This window comes from Urocitellus parryii, chromosome 5 (genome assembly GCF_045843805.1).
Source record: "Urocitellus parryii isolate mUroPar1 chromosome 5, mUroPar1.hap1, whole genome shotgun sequence".
In the NCBI taxonomy this organism is placed as follows: domain Eukaryota; kingdom Metazoa; phylum Chordata; class Mammalia; order Rodentia; family Sciuridae; genus Urocitellus; species Urocitellus parryii.
This window is the reverse complement of record NC_135535.1, coordinates 51,555,005-51,573,946: the sequence shown is the minus strand read 5'-3', so window position 1 is coordinate 51,573,946 and position 18,942 is coordinate 51,555,005. Positions and strand designations below refer to the sequence as shown.

The 18,942-nt window shown below is 39.9% G+C and overlaps 1 protein-coding gene across 3 annotated transcripts in view; it reads left to right on the top strand.

The window, feature by feature from the left end:
• Positions 1-18,526, top strand: part of Tbc1d30 (TBC1 domain family member 30) — an 83,770-nt gene extending 65,244 nt beyond the window's left edge. For 2 of the 3 annotated variants that reach the window (XM_026392973.2, XM_026392974.2), the window contains 4 exons: positions 6,948-7,060; positions 11,681-11,820; positions 14,401-14,607; positions 17,687-18,526. In XM_026392973.2, coding sequence (XP_026248758.2) covers positions 6,948-7,060; positions 11,681-11,820; positions 14,401-14,607; positions 17,687-18,474 — 1,248 coding nt within the window. In that variant the 3' untranslated portion in view covers positions 18,475-18,526. The remainder of the gene's footprint in view (positions 1-6,947; positions 7,061-11,680; positions 11,821-14,400; positions 14,608-17,686) is intronic. The other variant, XM_026392975.1, reaches the window with a different exon arrangement.
• Positions 18,527-18,942: the final 416 nt, after the last annotated feature.

The window sequence follows — 18,942 nt, the reverse complement described above, 5'->3', positions numbered from 1 at the left end:
AGCATGAAAGTCTTAAAGAGTTTGCATATTTTCCTTCATGTTTTGCTGTCTCTCAAGATCACGTTAACCAAGTCACTGAAATTGACAGCAAGTTCAGAAAAGAGAGCTGGTGTGTTGGTGCTCTTTCTTCCATTAGGGTCTGCAACAAAGTTTTGTCCTCATTCTCCTCCTGTGCTTTCAATCACTTCTTTTCTTCTTACTTTTTCCTCTTGCCACTGACAAAAGGCAGGCTGTATCCAGGGTTGTCCTGGGGACTTCCTTACTTCTTTGTGATTTTTCCTCCTTACTCTCTGCTTCTACTTTCACCTTTATGTTGGGGTCCCATGGTCATTTTCAGGTGCCAGGACCACTCAACAGGCTACAAAACCAAGACTCGGGACAATTTCAGGCAGATAGGTGAGGGGCTTTGTTCATTTTGTGGCTCACTCCAAATTCCTCCAGCTCCTCAGACTCTCTTGCTCTTGGCAGGCAGCAATCTGATTTATCTGACCCTTTGATCCAATTCCCTTGAGCATTCTTACTTTTACCTCCGTGTCCCTGTGTACTCTCATCCCTTTTATTTCTTCCTGTCTGTCTTAAAGGAGGAAGTGTTCTGTCTGGCCCTAATTTCATGCTCTGATTCCAACTCTTCTCACACATCCTGGCCTGTTATTTCATTGCTCATTCTCTCTTGAAGGACAGTGCCTTTTACTGAACTCTGTTCTTTGTCCCAGGTCCATGACTGGCATTTTCCAAACATGAGACTCTGTACATGCTACAGAATCAGACGAGTGCACTGGCCTATGCCTGCAACCCTGGTGCTTGGGAGGCTGAGGCAGGAGGATTTCGAGTTCAAAGCCAGCCTCAGCAACTTAGTGAGGTCCTAAAGCCACTCAGTGAGACCCTGTCTGTAAATAAAATATTTTTTAAAAAGGGCTGGGGATATATCTCTGGTACCAAAAAAAAAAAAAAAAAAAAAAAAAAAAAAGGAAGAAGACAGCATCATCTGTCTAAAGTAGGACTCTGAAAGATTATTCCTTCTCCCTCATGTGGAACTTCCACAGCTTCTCACTGCCTCTAGAGCAGCAGAAATCACTCAGCTAAACATCTTGGCTATTTGGTGTTGATCTTCCTTTTTAGCCACAGTTCCTATTTCTCTCTCTCTGACCCTTGTCCTAGTCTCATCAAGTTAAACTGTCTTCCATGCCCAAAGAAATGCCTGGAAACACACCTCCTCCATACCTTGTTCTCTCCACAGTCTTGCCTTTCTGCCTTCATAAAGCTTCCTGCAGGAAGTTCAGCTCAGAGGCTGTCATCCTTTATGAAACTTCTCTCAGTTTCAGCAAAATCGTCTCCCATCTCCCTGGGTATTTTATTTGTGCCTCTTGAAAGCTTTCCTCATCTTCTGCCTTGATTCAAGATGGCTCTCATTTCCTCAATTGTATTGCAATTTCTTTGAGGACATGGACGATGCTTAGCACTTTGCCTTTTACGAGAGCTGCTCATTGAGAGTCTGTGGTTAGTTTTCTACTTTTTCTTTTTTCTCTTCATAAAAAAAATAGAACAGAGAATTTATTTTGGTGGGAGGGGTACTGTGGATTGAACTCAGGGGCATTCAAACCCTGAGCCACATCCCCAGCCCTATTTTGTATTTTATCTAGAAACAGGGTCTCACTGAGTTGCTTAGCACCTTGCTAAATTGCCGAGGCTGGCTTTGAACTCACGATCTTCCTGTCTCAGCCTCCCGAGCTGTTGGGATTACAGGCATATCCCACTTCACCTGGCTCTGCTTTTTCTTTTTAAATCAGTGTTCACTTGGTTAAACAAAACTCATAGGTGACAACCCTCCTTTCTCTTTCCTTCTGTTCCAATACAGTCATCAGCACTTGGCTGCCTGAGTGATTGTCTATACTTATTGCTTTGATTGCCTCATTGTTCTACTTTCTAAAGCCATCTGTATTTCTTGGTACTCTTTGTAAAATCAATGCCCCAGCCACATTTTCTAGGCTCTGCATTAGCTTTTCCAAATATTTATTGAGCATCTCTAGTTGTCAGGTACTGTACCACATGCTGGGGATACATATGGGAGAAGATATGGGGTCTATCCTTATGAGGCATATAGGCTCCTTTAACAGTGTGGTATGTGCCCTGAGAAGGGTGTGCACAGGGGCTGAGGAGGAAAGAGGACCTAGTGCCCAAGGGTCAGGAGTGGGGTGGAAATGGTGAATGCCATTCTAAGCTACTCTTTTCTGAATTTACTTAAAAAAAAATTCAATGATTGTGATCTGGCTATGATAGACTCTAAATCTTCCAACAAACTTGAAATTGCTCCAGATGAAAATTGTGGGTTGAATGCAAAGATGTGAAAGGATTCTTCTCTTTTGGGCTTTCCTGTTTCTTTCTGTTCTAAATATTGTACATAAACTAATATGCTGGGTTATCCTCTGAAGATCACTCCTTTAATTAGCGGTTTCCATTTTTTTTGGGGGGGTGTGGGGAGGCAGGGGAATGGTGCTGGGCTTCTTACATACCAGGCAAGTACTCTACCACGGAGCTATATCCCCCACCTTTTTTATATTTTTTCTTTTAAATTGATAATGTTAAGTAGGAAAATTGGGGGAGTACCGATGAAGCAGTTTATCTGAATCTTAGTAGGACGTTTCACCACATCTCTGGTAGATTCCTTGAGGGCAATGTAGAGAAATGTGGGTTAGATGCAAATATCAGAAGAGTTGTAGGTGCTAGAGAAACCTCACCCCAAAGTGCTTGTGAGTGATTTTCTATTATCTGAAGGCAGTTCTCACGTGACATGAGGCAAGACATGCCCTTGGACCCACACTGTTCGCTTTCTTCCGTCAGTGATTGGGTAGAAATCCCAAGGATGTGGATACTTATTCAATAGAGAGACAATGTTTGATTAATTAATTCTGTCAAGAATTAAAACCGTCTGTCCTGCAGAATAGTGTGGGCCCATCACTGGGAGTGTTTAGGCAGCGCCTTTGAGGCCATCTGTTGGAGATGTGCTAGAAGAAGCTTCTGTGTGGGTGGGAGGTTGAATTACATTGTGTTAAATTCCTTTGGACCCTAGCATTCTATTACTATACATATTTTGGCTCTAAGAGATTTGGAATCTGTTATAAAATCTTCAATTTATAAGTTGGAAGCCTAGAGGGTTTTTCTTTTCTTTTCTTTCTTTCTTTCTTTCTTTCTTTTTTTTTTTTTTTGTACCAGGGATTGAATTCAGGGACACTACACCACTGAGCCATACCCCCAGCCCTATTTTGTATTTTATTTAGAGACAGGGTCTCACTGAGTTGCTTAGTGCCTCACTTTTGCTGAGGCTGGCTTTGAACTTGGGATCCTCCTGTTTTAGCCTCCCAAGCTGCTGGGATTATAGGCATGCGCCACCGCCCCAGGTTTAAGCTTAGAGGTTTTTGTGTACCCTGAGTGCTGCAGGTTGTGCCAGGGATACTTAGGCTCATGAGACAGTGCTGCCTCAGACACACGAGCCCTTCGAGTAAGTGAGTGAATGTACGTGAAGAACTATAAACAAGTTTGTTTCAGGAACACTGATTACTTCTTTAAAGAATTCACTACAAGTAAACAACCGAGAAGGTAAAGCCTTTAATGGAAGGGACTGAATGCCCAGTGGAGCCAGTTTCCTTTTTGGCCAGGTGTCCAGCTCTAGTGAACTGAGACCATCCACCCTGGGCAGGATGGGAGAAGGAGAGGCAGAAGGAATTTGCCTTTCCTCTCTTCCAAACTTCCTTCCCAAGGCTGGACAAGGGAATTTTCTAATACAGCTACAAAACTGGCAAAAATGAAACAGGCAAATCTTTAACTGGACACCCTACTTTTTGTCCTCAGTGAGACATTTCACTTGTAAGGAATTTTGAAATTCCTAGCATTTAGTAATCATCTTCTTATTATTATTATTTAATAATCTCAACTTTTAAAGTTGAATCTGATTTGTATGGTTTTCTTAAATGCCTGAAACAAGTTTCTCAATTGTTAAGGAAAGAAGATCACACGAATGAGGGGGCGGGTTGATGATGATGATGATGATGATGATGATTAGAGCTTTATAGTTATACATAGTAGCTGGGTTCTTCCCAAAAAACTCATACATGAGTGGAAATCAATTTTGGTTCATGACCCTCCATTTCCCCTCCTTTTTTTCCCTCTCGTCCCCCTTCCCCACTCCCATTCTCCTTTGAGGGTTGGCTCTTGCCCCAACTGTGGAAGCATGTTTGGTATATGGTGGTCAGTATATTTGGGCACATGCTGCTCCTACTGAGGTTCAAGAGGAGGTACTGTTCTCTGGGTCAAAAGTTAGGGTGCAAAGGAGAGAATTTCACATCTTTTTCTTCCTCTCAAAGGGGTGCATGGAGCTAAGATGTGGTCACATGAGCAAGGAGGGGAGAGTTCTACAGGGGTAGCTGTTGGATACTTTTGTGAGCTCAAAGAACATGGGCATTCACTCTGACCACATTATTAATAAAATTATATGAATTATTTTAGGCGCACAAAATGTATTAAGAATTGTATAACAAAACCTGCATAACCAACACCCAGCTTAAGATATAAAACATTAATAACATGGTGAATACCCTCAAATATTTCTCCCTGACCTTTCTACCCCCTCTCCTTTTGGAGGTAACCCTGGTCCTGAGTTTCACACTTTTCGCTTTTCAGATGAGGGAAAGGAAGTCCAAAAATTTGGGAACTGATGTAATCTCACACTTCAGGCTAAATGGAAGCCACAAGGTGTCTTCTGTTTCTTTTTTGGAAGTGAGAGACACTTTGTGCCACTTCTCAGCCTTTTGGATATAATCAATCAAAAATGTAGCATATGTAAAAAGACAACTTAGAGATGACTTTTGTGGTCCTGAAGAGCTGTGTAGCTTTGTACAGTAAGCATAAAAAAATTGAAGGGAAGGAATTTTAGCCAACACTTATTTGTTTGAGATCTTGGGTTGTTATGGTAAAGTGTAAGTGGATACCACAAAGGTGAGGGGCAGTCAGATGTGGAGGCTGTTAGAATGACCTGTCACAGCAGTGCACAGAACTACAAAGTGAAACAGCAGCACAACTAAACTCCCTTCAAAGCCCTCATTTCCCTACCCATGAGCAAACACATCAGCCTTCAGAGAAGCAGTCCTGCTGAAATGAAAAATAGCACTTTTAAAATATTTTCCTAGAAAAATGTCATAAGATACTTGATTTGCATCCTGGGAAAATGAAACTATGAATAATACACATTTGCTGGTGTCTTTTCCATAGCTCAGTTTGTGCCCAGGCAATGCAGTAGATTGCAGACAGCCCAGAAAAAAGTGCCCAGACACAGCGTGGGAGACATATGGTTTACTGGGGAAAGCTTATGACAGATCAGTGACTGCACCAAGACCAGTTTCCTAAGAAGAATTCAGTGGCAGCAGGTTGGCAGTACCCCCGTCTCTCACAGTGCTTTGCCAAGCAGTGCTCCTTCGCCTTTGCTGCGTTTTGTCCTGCAGTGGTTGGCTGGACAAGTGACACACATCCTTTCCATAGTGTCCTCAATTCCATGGTGCCCATCCCCCCCCCCCCCCAAAGAGGGGTTTTATTTTTTAGGCTGTAGAAACAGTGACGTCATCACTTGCTTAGTTTGCTTGCTTAGTTTGCTTGTCTGACTAGTATCCCCAAGAGCAACTGTCCTGGGGTACATGCAACAAAGTAGCTTTGTCCAGATAACACTGCACTAACTTGCCCTAGTTCCAGTGTGTATAAGAGAAAGATCATAAGTATCTGGACTTTCCAGCTCAGACTTGCTCCCGTTGTTCCTTTAGCTTGGTAAGATTTTAGGAACAGAAAGGGGGTATCATTTGGGGTCATAGTAGTTTACTGTCCCCTTTGCTTTGGGGATGATACAGCTGGTGAATAAGAACCTGAAGGATTGAAGTAATATGTTTGGAATAATTGTTAATAAAAATAAGAGGGCAAGTGAGACTACTCTTGCTGAAATTATGATACATAGTTTTGAGATTCTGATGAAGTGTAGATGCTTCTCTATGCTTTTTATTTTTTTTCATAGTTTTTGATTGTCTCTGCCTTAGTCACTTTTTTTCTTTTTCTTTTTTTCTTTCTCCTTTTAAAAAATAACAGCTAATAATTTTCACCTAGAACTCATTCACAGACATTTGAAAAGGTGGTATCTTTGGAGAAAACTTGTGATCAAGATCATTTGTAAGACTTAACTGCATCTAGAAAGTTAACATTAATGTCCACAAAAATTATCAAAGCACTGAAAAAAAAAAGCCCTACATATGAAGGACATTGATGGGTTCTTTGATACAGAGGTGTCAGGAGCCATAGCTCTCTGAGTTACCCCATCTATCAAATGACAGGAGGAAGCCAGACTGCCTCCATTTGCCCACCCCTGTTCACCAGTTGGAGTGCCCGGCTGCAGCTGGGTGGATTTGAGGACTCAACTGCTGTTTTTTTCAATGCAGATTGGGTAGTCTGCTGCAAAGTGCTTGGGATCAGAAATGATTCAAATTTGGGAATATTTGCATATGCATCTTGAAAAATCTTGGGGCTGGGACCCAAGTCTTGGCATGGTATTCACGTATGTCACATACACCTTGTATGCATAGCCTGAAGGTAATTTTATGTAATATTTTTAGCACACCTGCATTCTGCCTGCGACCTGTTGCAATGAGGTCAGGTGTGGAGTTTTTTACTCATGGCATCATGTTGGTGCTCAAAAAGTTTCAGATAGGATCATTTTGGATTTTGGATAAAGATTCTCAATCTGCAGTATTATTTTCTCTAAAGGGGATATTGAAGTATAATCTCTCCCACTTGGCAGGTGAGGAGCAGTATCTTCCTCTTCATCCTCAATCTCATGAAACTTTAGTGTTTTCTGGGCTTGATAATAGCTGTATCAGGCCACTGTTTCAGTCTTGACATTTTTCACTTTTGTTTTTCAGACTGTTTATTCTATGGCACCATTCCCTTTTCCACAACTGGCAGAGTTGAGGGAAAAGTACACCTACAACATTACACCCTTCCCAGCCACAGCTAAACCCACTTCAGTTTCTGGGTAAGTTGTTTTTTTTTTTTTTTTTTTCTTTCTTGTTGTTTTCATGATGCGAGACTTAACACCTCAATTTGTTATTATAAATCAATATTTATTAAGACCTGGAAATATGTACGAAGTAATTTGGTCTTAAGTAATTTAATTTTAAAAATTGGAATGGCTCTTTCCTAAAGATTTGATTTAAATTCAAGAGGGATTTCTAAAACTGTACTTTCCACAGAAGTTTGGAACATACTCTGAGGGAGTATTTAGCAAGCCCCTAACTTATTTAAAAATATATTTTAATTCTCGTAATTAAGATAGTATGGAACTAGTGTGCACAAGCAGATGAGCTAATTTAAAATATCATAAAAAGAGAGGGAAAGATGGTGGAATGAGATGAATACAAAATAGCCATACTACCAAAAGCACTATACAGATTTAATGCAATTCCTATTAAAATTCTAATGACATTCCTCATAGAAATAAGAAAAAGCAATCATGAAATTCATTTGGAAAAATAAGAAGCCCACAATACCAGACCTTAAATTATACTACAGAGCTACAGTAACACAAATGGTATTGTCACCAAAACAGACATGTAGATCAATGGTACAGAATAGAAGACACAGAGGCAAACCCACATAAATAGAGTTATCTCATACTAGACAAAGGTGCCATAAATGTTTATGAGAGACAAGATAGCCTCTTCAACAAATGGTGCTGGGAAAACTGGAAATCCATATGTAGTCAGAATGAAACTTAACCTCTATCTCTCACATTGCACAAAACTCAACTCAAAGTGGATCAGTGATCTAGGCATTAGACCAGAGACCTTGTGCCTACTAGAAGAAAATGTAGGCCCAACTTTCCATCATGTTGGCTTATAAACTGCCTTCCTTAACAAGACTCCTAAAGTGCAAGAAATAAAATCAAGAATTAACAAATGGAATTGTATCAAACTAAAAAGCTGCTTCTCAGCAAAGGGAACAATCAAGAACATGAAGAGAGAGCCTACAGAATTGGAGAAAAATCTTTGCCACCTGTGATTCAGAGCATTCATCTCCAGGATATATAGAAAATTAAAAAAACTTAACACCAAAAAACAAAACAAAACAAAAAACCCCCCAACAACCCAATCAATCCCAGCAAAGGAATTGAACAGACACTTCACAGAAGAAATAAGAATGGTAAAAAAAAAAAAAAAAAAAAAAAGCAAAGGGAAGAGATAGGGGGTGGGAATAGGAAACACAGTAGACTAAATCGGACATAACATATATGAATACACCACCAGTGAAACTCCACATCATGTACAACCACAAAAATGGGATCCTAATTAGAATGAATTATACTTTGTATCCATATAATATGTCAAAATACTCTCTACTGTGATATATATCTAAAAAGAACCAAAAAAAAAAACAATGGTTAAAAGATATGCTAATTAGTAAATGGTAAATCTGGAAAGTAAGGTAGAATCATATTGGGTATCATATATCAGAATGAATTTCATATGGATGAAAGTGTTAAATGGAAAAAAATGAAATGATTAGCAGAAGAAAATGTGGAAGAATTCCTCCACTTCTTTGGAATTGAGAAAGTCTTATTAACTTACTCAAACAAGGTAAAAAATTTAAGCACTTTAAAAATAATTTTCTTCATGCTCAAAACCAAAACAGAATAAAACAAAACCTTCATTAGCTAACTCAAAAGGATTTGTAAAAAAAAAAAATAGTTTTAACTTATATACAAAGTAGGGACTGACATCTCTAATATAAAAAAAAAATTAGAAATCAATTTAAAAAAATGTCCACCCAATTGAAAAGTGATGAAATGACAGGAATAGGCAAAAAGCATCAATAAGTTTATGAGAAATACTGTGTAAAACTAGAAATTTAGATTTGTTTTTTATCTGTCAGATTGACAGAAACTCAAATCAGGAAAACCATCTCATTTACAATAGTCTCAAACAAAAACAAACAAACAAACAAAAAAGCAAACCCTAGGCATAAATCTAAACCAGAAGGTGAAAGATCTCTACAATGAAAACTATAGAATGTTGAAGAAAGAAATTGAAGAAGATACAAGAAAATAGAAAGACTTCCCATGTTCATGGATAGGCAGAATTAATATTATTAAAATGTCCATACTACTAAAGGTAATATTACAGATTCAATGCAATCCCCATCAAAATACCAATGACATTCTTCACAAAACTAGAAATAACAATCCTAAAATTCCTTTGGAAGAATAAAAGACTCAGAATAGCCAAAGCAATTCCAAGCCAAAAAAGCAATGCTGAAGGCATCATGATACCTGACTTCAACTTATACTATAGAGCTATGGTTACAAATATTGCATGGTACTGACATAAAAGCAGGTACAGAATAGAAGACACAGAGACAGACATACACAGACACAGACATCTGATTCTGGACAAAGGTGCCAAAAACATACATTGGAGAAAAGATAGCTATTTTTTTTTTTTTTTTAGAGAGAGAGAATTTTAACATTTATTTATTATTTTTAGTTTTTGGCGGACACAACATCTTTGTTTGTATGTGGTGCTGAGGATTGAACCTGGGCCGCACGCATGCCAGGCGAGCGCGCTACTGCTTGAGCCACATCCCCAGCCCAAGATAGCTGTTTTAATAAATGGTGCTGTGAAAACTGGTTATCCATAAATAAATGAGACTAAATCCCTGCACAAAAATCAACTCAAAATGGATCAAAAGCCTAGGAATTAGACCAGAAACTATATAGCACAAGCAACCACTTTCTCAATAGGACCCCTAAGCTCAGGAAATAATGCTAAAAGTTAATAAGTGGGATGGCATCAAAGTAAAGAGCTTTTGCACAGCAAAGGAAACAATTAAGAATGTGAAGAAAGAACCTACAGAATGGTAAAAAAATCTTTTTTAGCTACTCTTCTGACAAAGGATTAATATCTAGAATATATAAAGAACTCAAAAAACACTAAAATCAAATAACCCAATTAACAAATGAGCAAATGAACTATACAAAGATACTTCTCAAAAATAAGAAATACAAATGGCCCAACAAATATATGAAAAAAAAAGTTCAACATTATTGGCAGTTAGGGAAATGCAAATCAGAACTACACGGAGATTTTATTTCACTCCAGTCAGAATGGCAGCCATCAAGAATACAAACAATAATAAATTCTAGAGAGGAAATGGAGAGTAAGGAACACTTTTACACTGTTGGTGGGATTGCCAGTTAGTACAATCACTACGGAAGTGGGTATGAAAATTCCTCAAAAGACTAAGAATGGAACCACTGTACCCTCAGTATTTAGCCTAAAGAATTAAAGTCATTAAACTAGAGTGATTCATGCATATCTGTGTTTATAGCAGTAGCCAAACTTTGGAAACAGCCTAAGTATCCATGAATAGATGAATGGATGAAGAAAATGTGGTTTTATACAAATGAGGTTTTATTTAGTCATAAAGAAAAATGAAATTATGTCATTTGCAGAAAAATGGATGAAATGTGAGAACATTATGTTAAGCAAAATAAGCCAAATTCAGAGGGTCAAGGTGTTGCATGTTTTCTCTCATATGTGGAAGCTAGAGAGGAAAAAGGAAAAGAAAGGTTGAGGGGAGGGTATCCTATGAAAATCTAAGGGAGTTCAGTAGAATAGAGGAAAGAGACCAGGTGAGGGAAAGGGGAAATACTGGGGAATGCTGATGGCCAAATTATATTGCATGCATGTATTATTATGAAACAACAAATCCCACCCTCATGTATAGCTATAAAGTACCAATAAAAATATGGAAAAAAATTAAAAAAGTCCTGACAAAAGTTTAAAAGCTTGATAATATCCTCTGTTGATAAGGCTATAGGAAATAGACACACTTATACTTTGCTTGTGAGAGGTTAATTACTATATGTTTTGTGACAATTTGTCAGTATTTGCCCAAATCACTAATGCATATATCCTTTGCCTCAGTGTTTCTATCTTTATGGATTATTCCATAGATTTATTTTCATACATGCAAAACACAGTATGTGTAGTATTATTTATTGCAGAATTATTTACTATAGTATAATATTGGAAACAACTCAATCAGGTACCATTAGCAGCTTGATTCCATAACATAAGCTGTATATGTACAATATGTTTTTATGTCAATATGGAAAAATTTCTTCTATGATTAAGAACAAGATACACAAGAATATGTATAATATGCTAATATGGGCTGGGGATGTGGCTCAAGCGGTAGCGCGCTCGCCTGGAATGCGTGCGGCCCGGGTTCAATCCTCAGCACCACATACCAACAAAGATGTTGTGTCCGCCGAGAACTAAGAAATAAATAAATAAACATTAAAAAAAATATGCTAATATTTTTGCAAAAAGAGGAAAAAATTAAACTATGTAGTTATCTTTGCATATTTATACCTAGGTAAATGAAGACTATATAAGAAACTGGTAGCAAAGATCACTTGTGTGAATTAAGTGGGGCAAGGACTGGGCAGAAGTTGGCAGGGATGGAAGGAAGTCTGTTTGTAATTCATATAATTATGTAAATGTGTCATTTAAACCATGTGACTGTATTACTTCTTTGAAAATTACCACTATTTTCTTGGACTGTTTCTTTTTCTTCTTGTATGTTTTCCAAGACGACATGGTAAGGTGAGAGACAGTGATGAGGAGAATGACCCAGATGATGAAGATGCTATTGTTGATGCAGTAGGGTGTCTTGGACCTTTCAGTGGGCTCCTGGCACCTGAGCTGCAGAAGTACCAAAAGCAGATGAAAGGTAAAGAGGCTGGCTGTTGATTAGATCATCACATGTGTTGATCACTGTAACAAGGGGAGTTATCATTGGGTCTTACATGTGCCTCAGTAATTCCCTGCACCTGGTTATTGACATTGAAAATATTTATTAGAAATACTTAAAATCAGGGCTGGGGATGTAGCTTCTGGTAGAGCACTTGCCTAGCATGTGCAAGGTAGGCCTGAGTTCAATCCCCAGTGCCACAAAAACAACAACAAAAGAGCAAAAACCAAAACCAAAATCCACTTTATTATTTGATGCCATCTCTCTGTATTGTGTTTTGCATACAGAACATACCTCTTTTTTTTTTTTATGATGACTGTTGCTTCCCATTAATCTGATTCAACTTTGTGTGCTTAGATCTTTAGAACAAAGCCTGGCATATGGTAGGTGCTTGATACATCCATCTGAGTTTAATTGAAATCCATCATAGACTGGCTTCTCTTCCCCTATGGGACTAAATCTTTAACTCCAAAACATTATGGTAACCTCTACTTTAATTTCTTGAATTATGAGAAACTCTTTATTTCATAAGATGCTTTGCTAGATTCTTCTCCTTAGCTCAGGATTTCTAGTTGCAAAGAGTCAGGCTTCATCTACCAGTTCTAGTAGTTCTTCCCTCTGTAACAAAACAGAACAAGTCTGCTCCCCCTTCTATCTTGACATCTCTTCAAATCTTTTAGGACAGCTGTCATATTCCCCAAAGCTTATCTTTAAGACTCAAGTTCAGAATTCTTTCAAGCATTTCTAATACGATATGATTGCAGGCCTTTTAGTATTCTCTTAATTTACCTCTACTGTCCTATAATTTGGTAATGTCCCTCTTAAAATGTGGTGCTCTGGATCAAATGCTATGTCATGTTTACTTCCTGCACAGAACAGACTTCCTGTGGTCTGGGCATTAGCAGTGAATGAGCTCTTTGGAAGTAGTTGTGGTCTGCCCACTAAATTCTTTCCCATTTGATGGCAGCTCTTCCTTAGGATATTTATTCTACCTCTTCTGGTTGGAAGTCCATTTTCTCTGTTCACAGAGGATAGAGATATGCTGAAAACAGAGACAGAGGCACCTCTGCAGCCTCTGTGCCTTCTGCTAACTTTGTACTGCCTTCTTTTTTTGTGCTGGGATTGAACTCAGGGGCACTTAACCAATGAGCCTCATCCCTATCCCTTTTTTGTATTTTATTTAGAGACAGGGTCTCAGTGAGTTGCTTAGGGCCTTGCTAAGGTGCTGAGGCTGGCTTTGAACTCTGCTTCCCTAACTGCTGGGATTACAGGTGTGCATCACTGTACTGCCTTCTTGAAATCATGGGGCTCACCTTTCATTTTTTGGTTCTTGTTTAGAAGGTGGTGGTGGTGGCTGCTGTTGCTGTTTTGGTGTGAGTTTTGTGTATTTTCCCCAAGCCTCAGCTTGTTTTGCATTTGAACCTGCCTAATGGCTGCATTCACACTGCTTTGAGTGTATGTCCGTGGTGTGTGCTGTCTTTCATCTCTTTGAATCCAACAAAATTCCTCTTGATTTCTGTAAAGTCCTCCACCCCTTTCTTGTTACCTGAATTTCAGCTTTTTATTTCAAAATATGGAACTATCTTAAATATAAGTGCTGAAGTTTTTGACTATATTTCTGTAGTCTGGGCCTTTGTTCTGTTTTTCTGTCTGTGCATTTTTGTACTCCAGGATGACACTATCATTTTCTCCTAAATTTTATCATTAGTCTTTATTATTGACTTTGTTCAAATTAATAGTTCCCCTTTTAATTTTCTTCTCTTTTGGGAAGAGAAGGGAATCTATGAGATGTTCAGCTTTTATCTGAAAGACATTCTCAGCAGATATTAGGGTAGCTGAAATCTCTCAGTCTTATTTTAGGTGGTTCCCAGTTCAGTTTGACATATTGTGTTAGGAAAGCCTGCTTCTCTCTCTCCTGCACAGACTGTGAGTGTTTTCTCACTACAGTAATTGCCTGAGCCAAAGGTCCAGATTATAGAAACACAGTCAGAAACTTGAGCACTAGTTTAAAATATTGATTTCATGTCTAGAAACCAATTTGGATATAATCACAATTTTATTTAAGGGACAGCTCTGCAAGTTGTAGATGTCACAGGAGCAGACACCACATCACGTAACATGCATAGTAGACAGGAAGTGTTTGCTAAATGAACAAAACATTCATTTCTAGCAGGTACAGTGTATTTTTAATTTAAGGAAGATGTACTCTTAATGAATGTCTAAACTCTAGAAGCTGTCAATCCCTTATAAATCCTCTTGCAGTTGTATGGAAATCTGCACAATGATTTTAGACATCTGGTGGTATATCTTTCTAAGGGGATTTTAGAAAATCACATTGACTTTTATCTGGAAGCAGTTGTTTTATGTCTGTTTAATGAACAGAGTGGTAACAAAATCAATGAACCCACACAGCTCATTTAAGGACTGGACAACATCTAGTCGTTTTTTTGAGGTTTACAGTTTCCTGAAATACTATACTGTGTTTTAGTGTAATTAAGTCCCATTTAATCCTGGTTCCTCTCCACTGACCTGCTCTTTGTGTGTCTTCCCTGAGCGCAGAACCAAATGAGGAGCAGAGTCTGAAATCCAATAACATTGCGGAGCTGAGTCCAGGAGCCATCAACTCCTGTCGAAGTGAATACCACGCGGCATTCAACAGCATGATGATGGAACGCATGACCACAGACATCAGCGCCCTGAAGCGGCAGTACTCCAGGATCAAAAAGAAGCAGCAGCAGCAGGTCCACCAGGTGTACATCAGGGCAGGTAATGGATTCTTTGAGTCAGTTTCAGTTCCATCTCAACTTGTGCAACGAGGGACAAGAAACCTTCGGAGGGCCTCAGAATTACTAACTGGTGCTCAGTTTCTGTGAACTTAGCTGACAAGACACAATAGCATATTTAGCATCTCATTTAAAATTTTTTTTTTATCAGGCTCTAAAGAAGAAAAAGACCATGGGTTCTTTTTAGGCCCTGAGAAGCAGGCAGTCGATGGTACTACATGTTTACTCTGTGGGCTTGTGGAGAGGGGTTTTACAAATGATGAGAATGTTGCAAAGTCACACAATCCTTGGACTTGAGGAATCTTAGGAATTTCATGCATTTGAAAATAGAATTTAGTCATTGGTGTGCTGGTAAATTAAACTATACACTAGTCATTTAGGTAGTAATATAGCAGATGTTGTCATCAGGGGAAATGGGAAAAAAAAGCATCCATTGAAAAGCCTGTGCCTCCTAGATGAGTTAGCAGTGTCTGGGGAATGTATGGAACAGTTATAATGCAGATGGAAATGCTCTTTTCCAAGGATTGTCAGGCTTCATCTTTTTTTTTTTTTAATTCTCCAAATCTCAGTGAGAAATCAGCTTTATTGTTTAATATATGCTGATTTGGGAATGGGTTTTCTTACTGTAAGTGAATATCCCAATGAAAATTGATGCCTGCCCAGAATTAACTGCGATATAAATGGCTTGGGAGCATGTGACTGATCTGGCACAAAAACTGAATTCACCTTCCAGTTATCAGGAGGAAGAGGCTGCACTTGAAGTATTAAGAAAGCAATCATGAAGGAAACTAGCAATGATACTATTTTAATTTTTAAAACACTGGCACACCTGTTTTCTTATTTTTTCTTAAATCTCTGAGGAAGCCTTAACAGTTGTCCTGGGTTTACAGCTGTAACGAGTGGTCAGGCCAGGGCTAGAGCCGAGGTGTTCTGATTCATCATGCAGTCCTTTTTCAGGGCACTGTACAGATCTTTGGGTGGGATGGTGAACAATTGCTGTTGGATGTTAAATTGATTCAGTGGCTTATGCTTTAGTCAGCGAGTCAGAAAATTGTGGTGTACAGGCCATATCCTGCCCATGGCCTGTATTTATGAATACAATTTTATTAGAACACCAGTACACTCATTTGCTTACATGTTGAGGCTAAAGTATTTACAATCTGGTCCTTTACAGGAAAAGCTTACTGCTCTAGATCATGGTTTATGTGATTCTTCCACAGAGAGGATTCTTGCTCAGATGCCAAATTCTACAGCATTGGTTCTGAAACTTAGTGTGCATATCAACCACTTGGGGATCTTCTGTTTCAGTAGGTTTAGAGGGCGGCTGAGATTAGGCATTTCCAACAAGCTCCTAGGTGATGTGGGTGTTGCTTCTGGGTAGGGCCCACACTCTGAGTAGCAAGGCTTTAGAGGAGATGACACATGATATGGTTAACCACACAGGAGGAGTGATGAACCTCACCTGGAGGCAAAAGACTTCAGCTTCTGAGACTTAGTGGAAAGAGGTGGTTGCAGTTCTAGCTTCCTGGGTTAGGGAGGATAGGAAATTGATGCCTTTTCAGAGTTTTGCTTTCATGGAGAAATTGGGGGTTATTTGTTATTTGCTGGAATGAGTTGTGGGTTGGGAGTAAGGGGGAGCTTAAGGAAAGTAATGAAGATTTGGGTTGAAAGGAATGGTAGAGGGAAAGAAAAAGATTGTTTGGCATCATTGAGGACCCAGCAAAATAGAAAGTCATGAATTTGAAGGGCTCTGTTTCAGGAAGGAAAATGTGGAATTTGGATTGAGGGTGGGAGTTTTGTCAGGATGTGTGATAGAGGCAAAGGGAGGACTGGACTCTGGGGTACCGGTGAGACAGTGGTCAAAAGATCAGTCTGGTTTCTAGCAGGGTGGGGTGCAAGTGAGACAAAGATACATGAGAGATTATGAGAAGACCGAGGTATCCAGGAACCGGAAGTCTCTGTGGCTCAGTACCGGGTATAATTAGATTAAGGGCCTAAGAGCTAGAAGAGTCAAAGAGAGGAATATTAGAGTTAAATATTTTTCATGTAAGGCAGAGCTGGGTAATAAGCTTTAAGATGGAATTGGAGAGGTTGAGGAACTATGAGAATAGGTAATGGTTGGGCCAGTCACAGAGACAGTAAAAAAAAAAAAACCAAAAAACAGAGACATTAAAAACAACAACAACAACACTGCTGCGGTAAGTAGGACATGAGATGAAGAACAGACAGTTGTCAGTTTTCATTAAAGACTGAGGTGACCCCAGAGGTATATGACAACAGTAGAGAAGAGTGGAAAGAATTGAGCCAGATGATGTGGATGTCAAGGAAGAAGGATGTCCATACATAGATGGAGGGACCTTCTCCAAACTACTTCTGGCTGTTACCACCTTCCTGGGGCCTTCTGTGTTTAATACTGTATCAGAAAGGGAACTTGATAAGAGCCTCTGGAGGAGGTACCACACTTGCTAGCCCTTGGTGCTTTCCAGTTTGCAGTTGGCTGTCAAAGTCCATTGAGACACAGGAGTGGCTCTTTATCCTTAGGTTTTCATCTCAAAATCCCCCAGTGCTTTTTCACCTGGGCAGCGGTGATTCCACTGCAGTTTTGCTACCTTCTTAGCATCTCTCTCACTTCATAATATGCTGTGCATTCTCTTCCTACCTCGCAGAAGCTGACAACTGATTATCCATATGGTCATAATGTTTGTCGAATTATTAAAAAAAAAGTTTTTCCCAAGGTTTTCCAGATCTAGGACCTCTGAGGTTGTTACTGAGAGCAAAAGCTGTCTGTAAAAGACATTAGAGAGTCTGGGCTGTCATGAGGAAAGATGGCTCGGCAAAGTCCCTGTAGTTTTAATTTATTTTTTGTATCCTCCCCCTCCAGTTTCTGCCTCTTTGACAGGAGGAAACTGGGCACCCCAGACACTAGGGTTGAATTCAGTTTCTGCTGCCCTCGGTCACGTGGCTCTGGAAAGGGCTCGGGGAAGACCTCCGTGTGATCACTCTTCAGGTGGGGGGTGTTTCTCTGCAGTGTGTTTCAAACAGCCTTTCACCATTTCTTTCAGACAAAGGACCAGTGACCAGCATTCTCCCATCTCAGGTAAACAATTCTCCAGTTATAAACCACCTCCTTTTAGGGAAGAAGATGAAAATGACGAACAGAGCTGCCAAGAATGCAGTCATTCACATCCCTGGTCATGCAGGAGGCAAACTGTCTCCTGTCCCCTATGAAGATCTTAAAACAAAGCTCAACTCTCCATGGCGAACTCACATCCGAGTCCACAAGAAGAACATGCCGAGGAGCAAGAGCCACCAGGGCTGTGGGGACACCATAGGGCTGATCGAGGAGCAGAACGAGGGCTGTAAGACCAACAGCCTGGGGGCAGCAGAGGAGTTTTCCTCCAGGTGTGCAGCCCCCGCTGCAAAAGAAGGCAGCAGTTCTGAAGGTGGCATCGGTAGGACAATTGAAGGACAGTCTCCAGAGCCGGTGTTCGGGGACGCCGATGTCGATGTGTCTGCGGTTCAGGTGAAGTTAGAAGCCTTGGAACTGAACCAAAGGGATGCTGCTGTTGAAACTGAGCCCAAGGTGCACCCGCCCTGCCAACTGCATGTTCCAGAGCTACCTGATGCCCCTGGAGAAATCAAAGCCACCAGCAAACCTCCCCAAGGCAGCCACTCAAAAACCCCCATCTTTAGCCCTTTCCCCAGTGTGAAGCCACTGAGGAAATCAGCCACTGCCAGGAATTTGGGATTATATGGTCCAACAGAAAGAACCCCAACCATGCACTTTCCTCAGATGAGCAGGAGCTTCAGCAAATCCAGTGGCGGGAATAGTGGCACTAAAAAACGATGATGTCTCCTGGCCACTGTGCTGGACTCGCCTCTGCGCGCTGTGTAAGGGTTCCAGCTGCACCCGTCCGGTTTCATTTGCCAGTGAAGCTGAATAAGGAGGTTCAGAGATGAGCAACAACATTCCATAAAGCTGGGAACGGAGAGTTTTATGATGGAACTGAAATAGGGATGTTTTCTCTCCACTGGAGAACTGATGGAGTGGACTTTCATGACAGAATTGATATTGTGGTTTTAAAGTGTGAAGTTTTCCCAATTTTTCCTTGTGAGCTATTTAGAAAAGATTATCTAGACTGTTAAGCCTTCTTTTGTCCTGTCCTGAGGGCCTTTCAGGATCCCTGGGACAAAAACCCCAAAACCTTCCAGTTCTCTGGGTGTTACCCAAGCATGTACACAACCAGTTTGCTAGAACAGAAAAACTGTAAAAAGAAAATAAGTTTCTCATTTGCAAAAACTTCCTGATTTTCTTCTT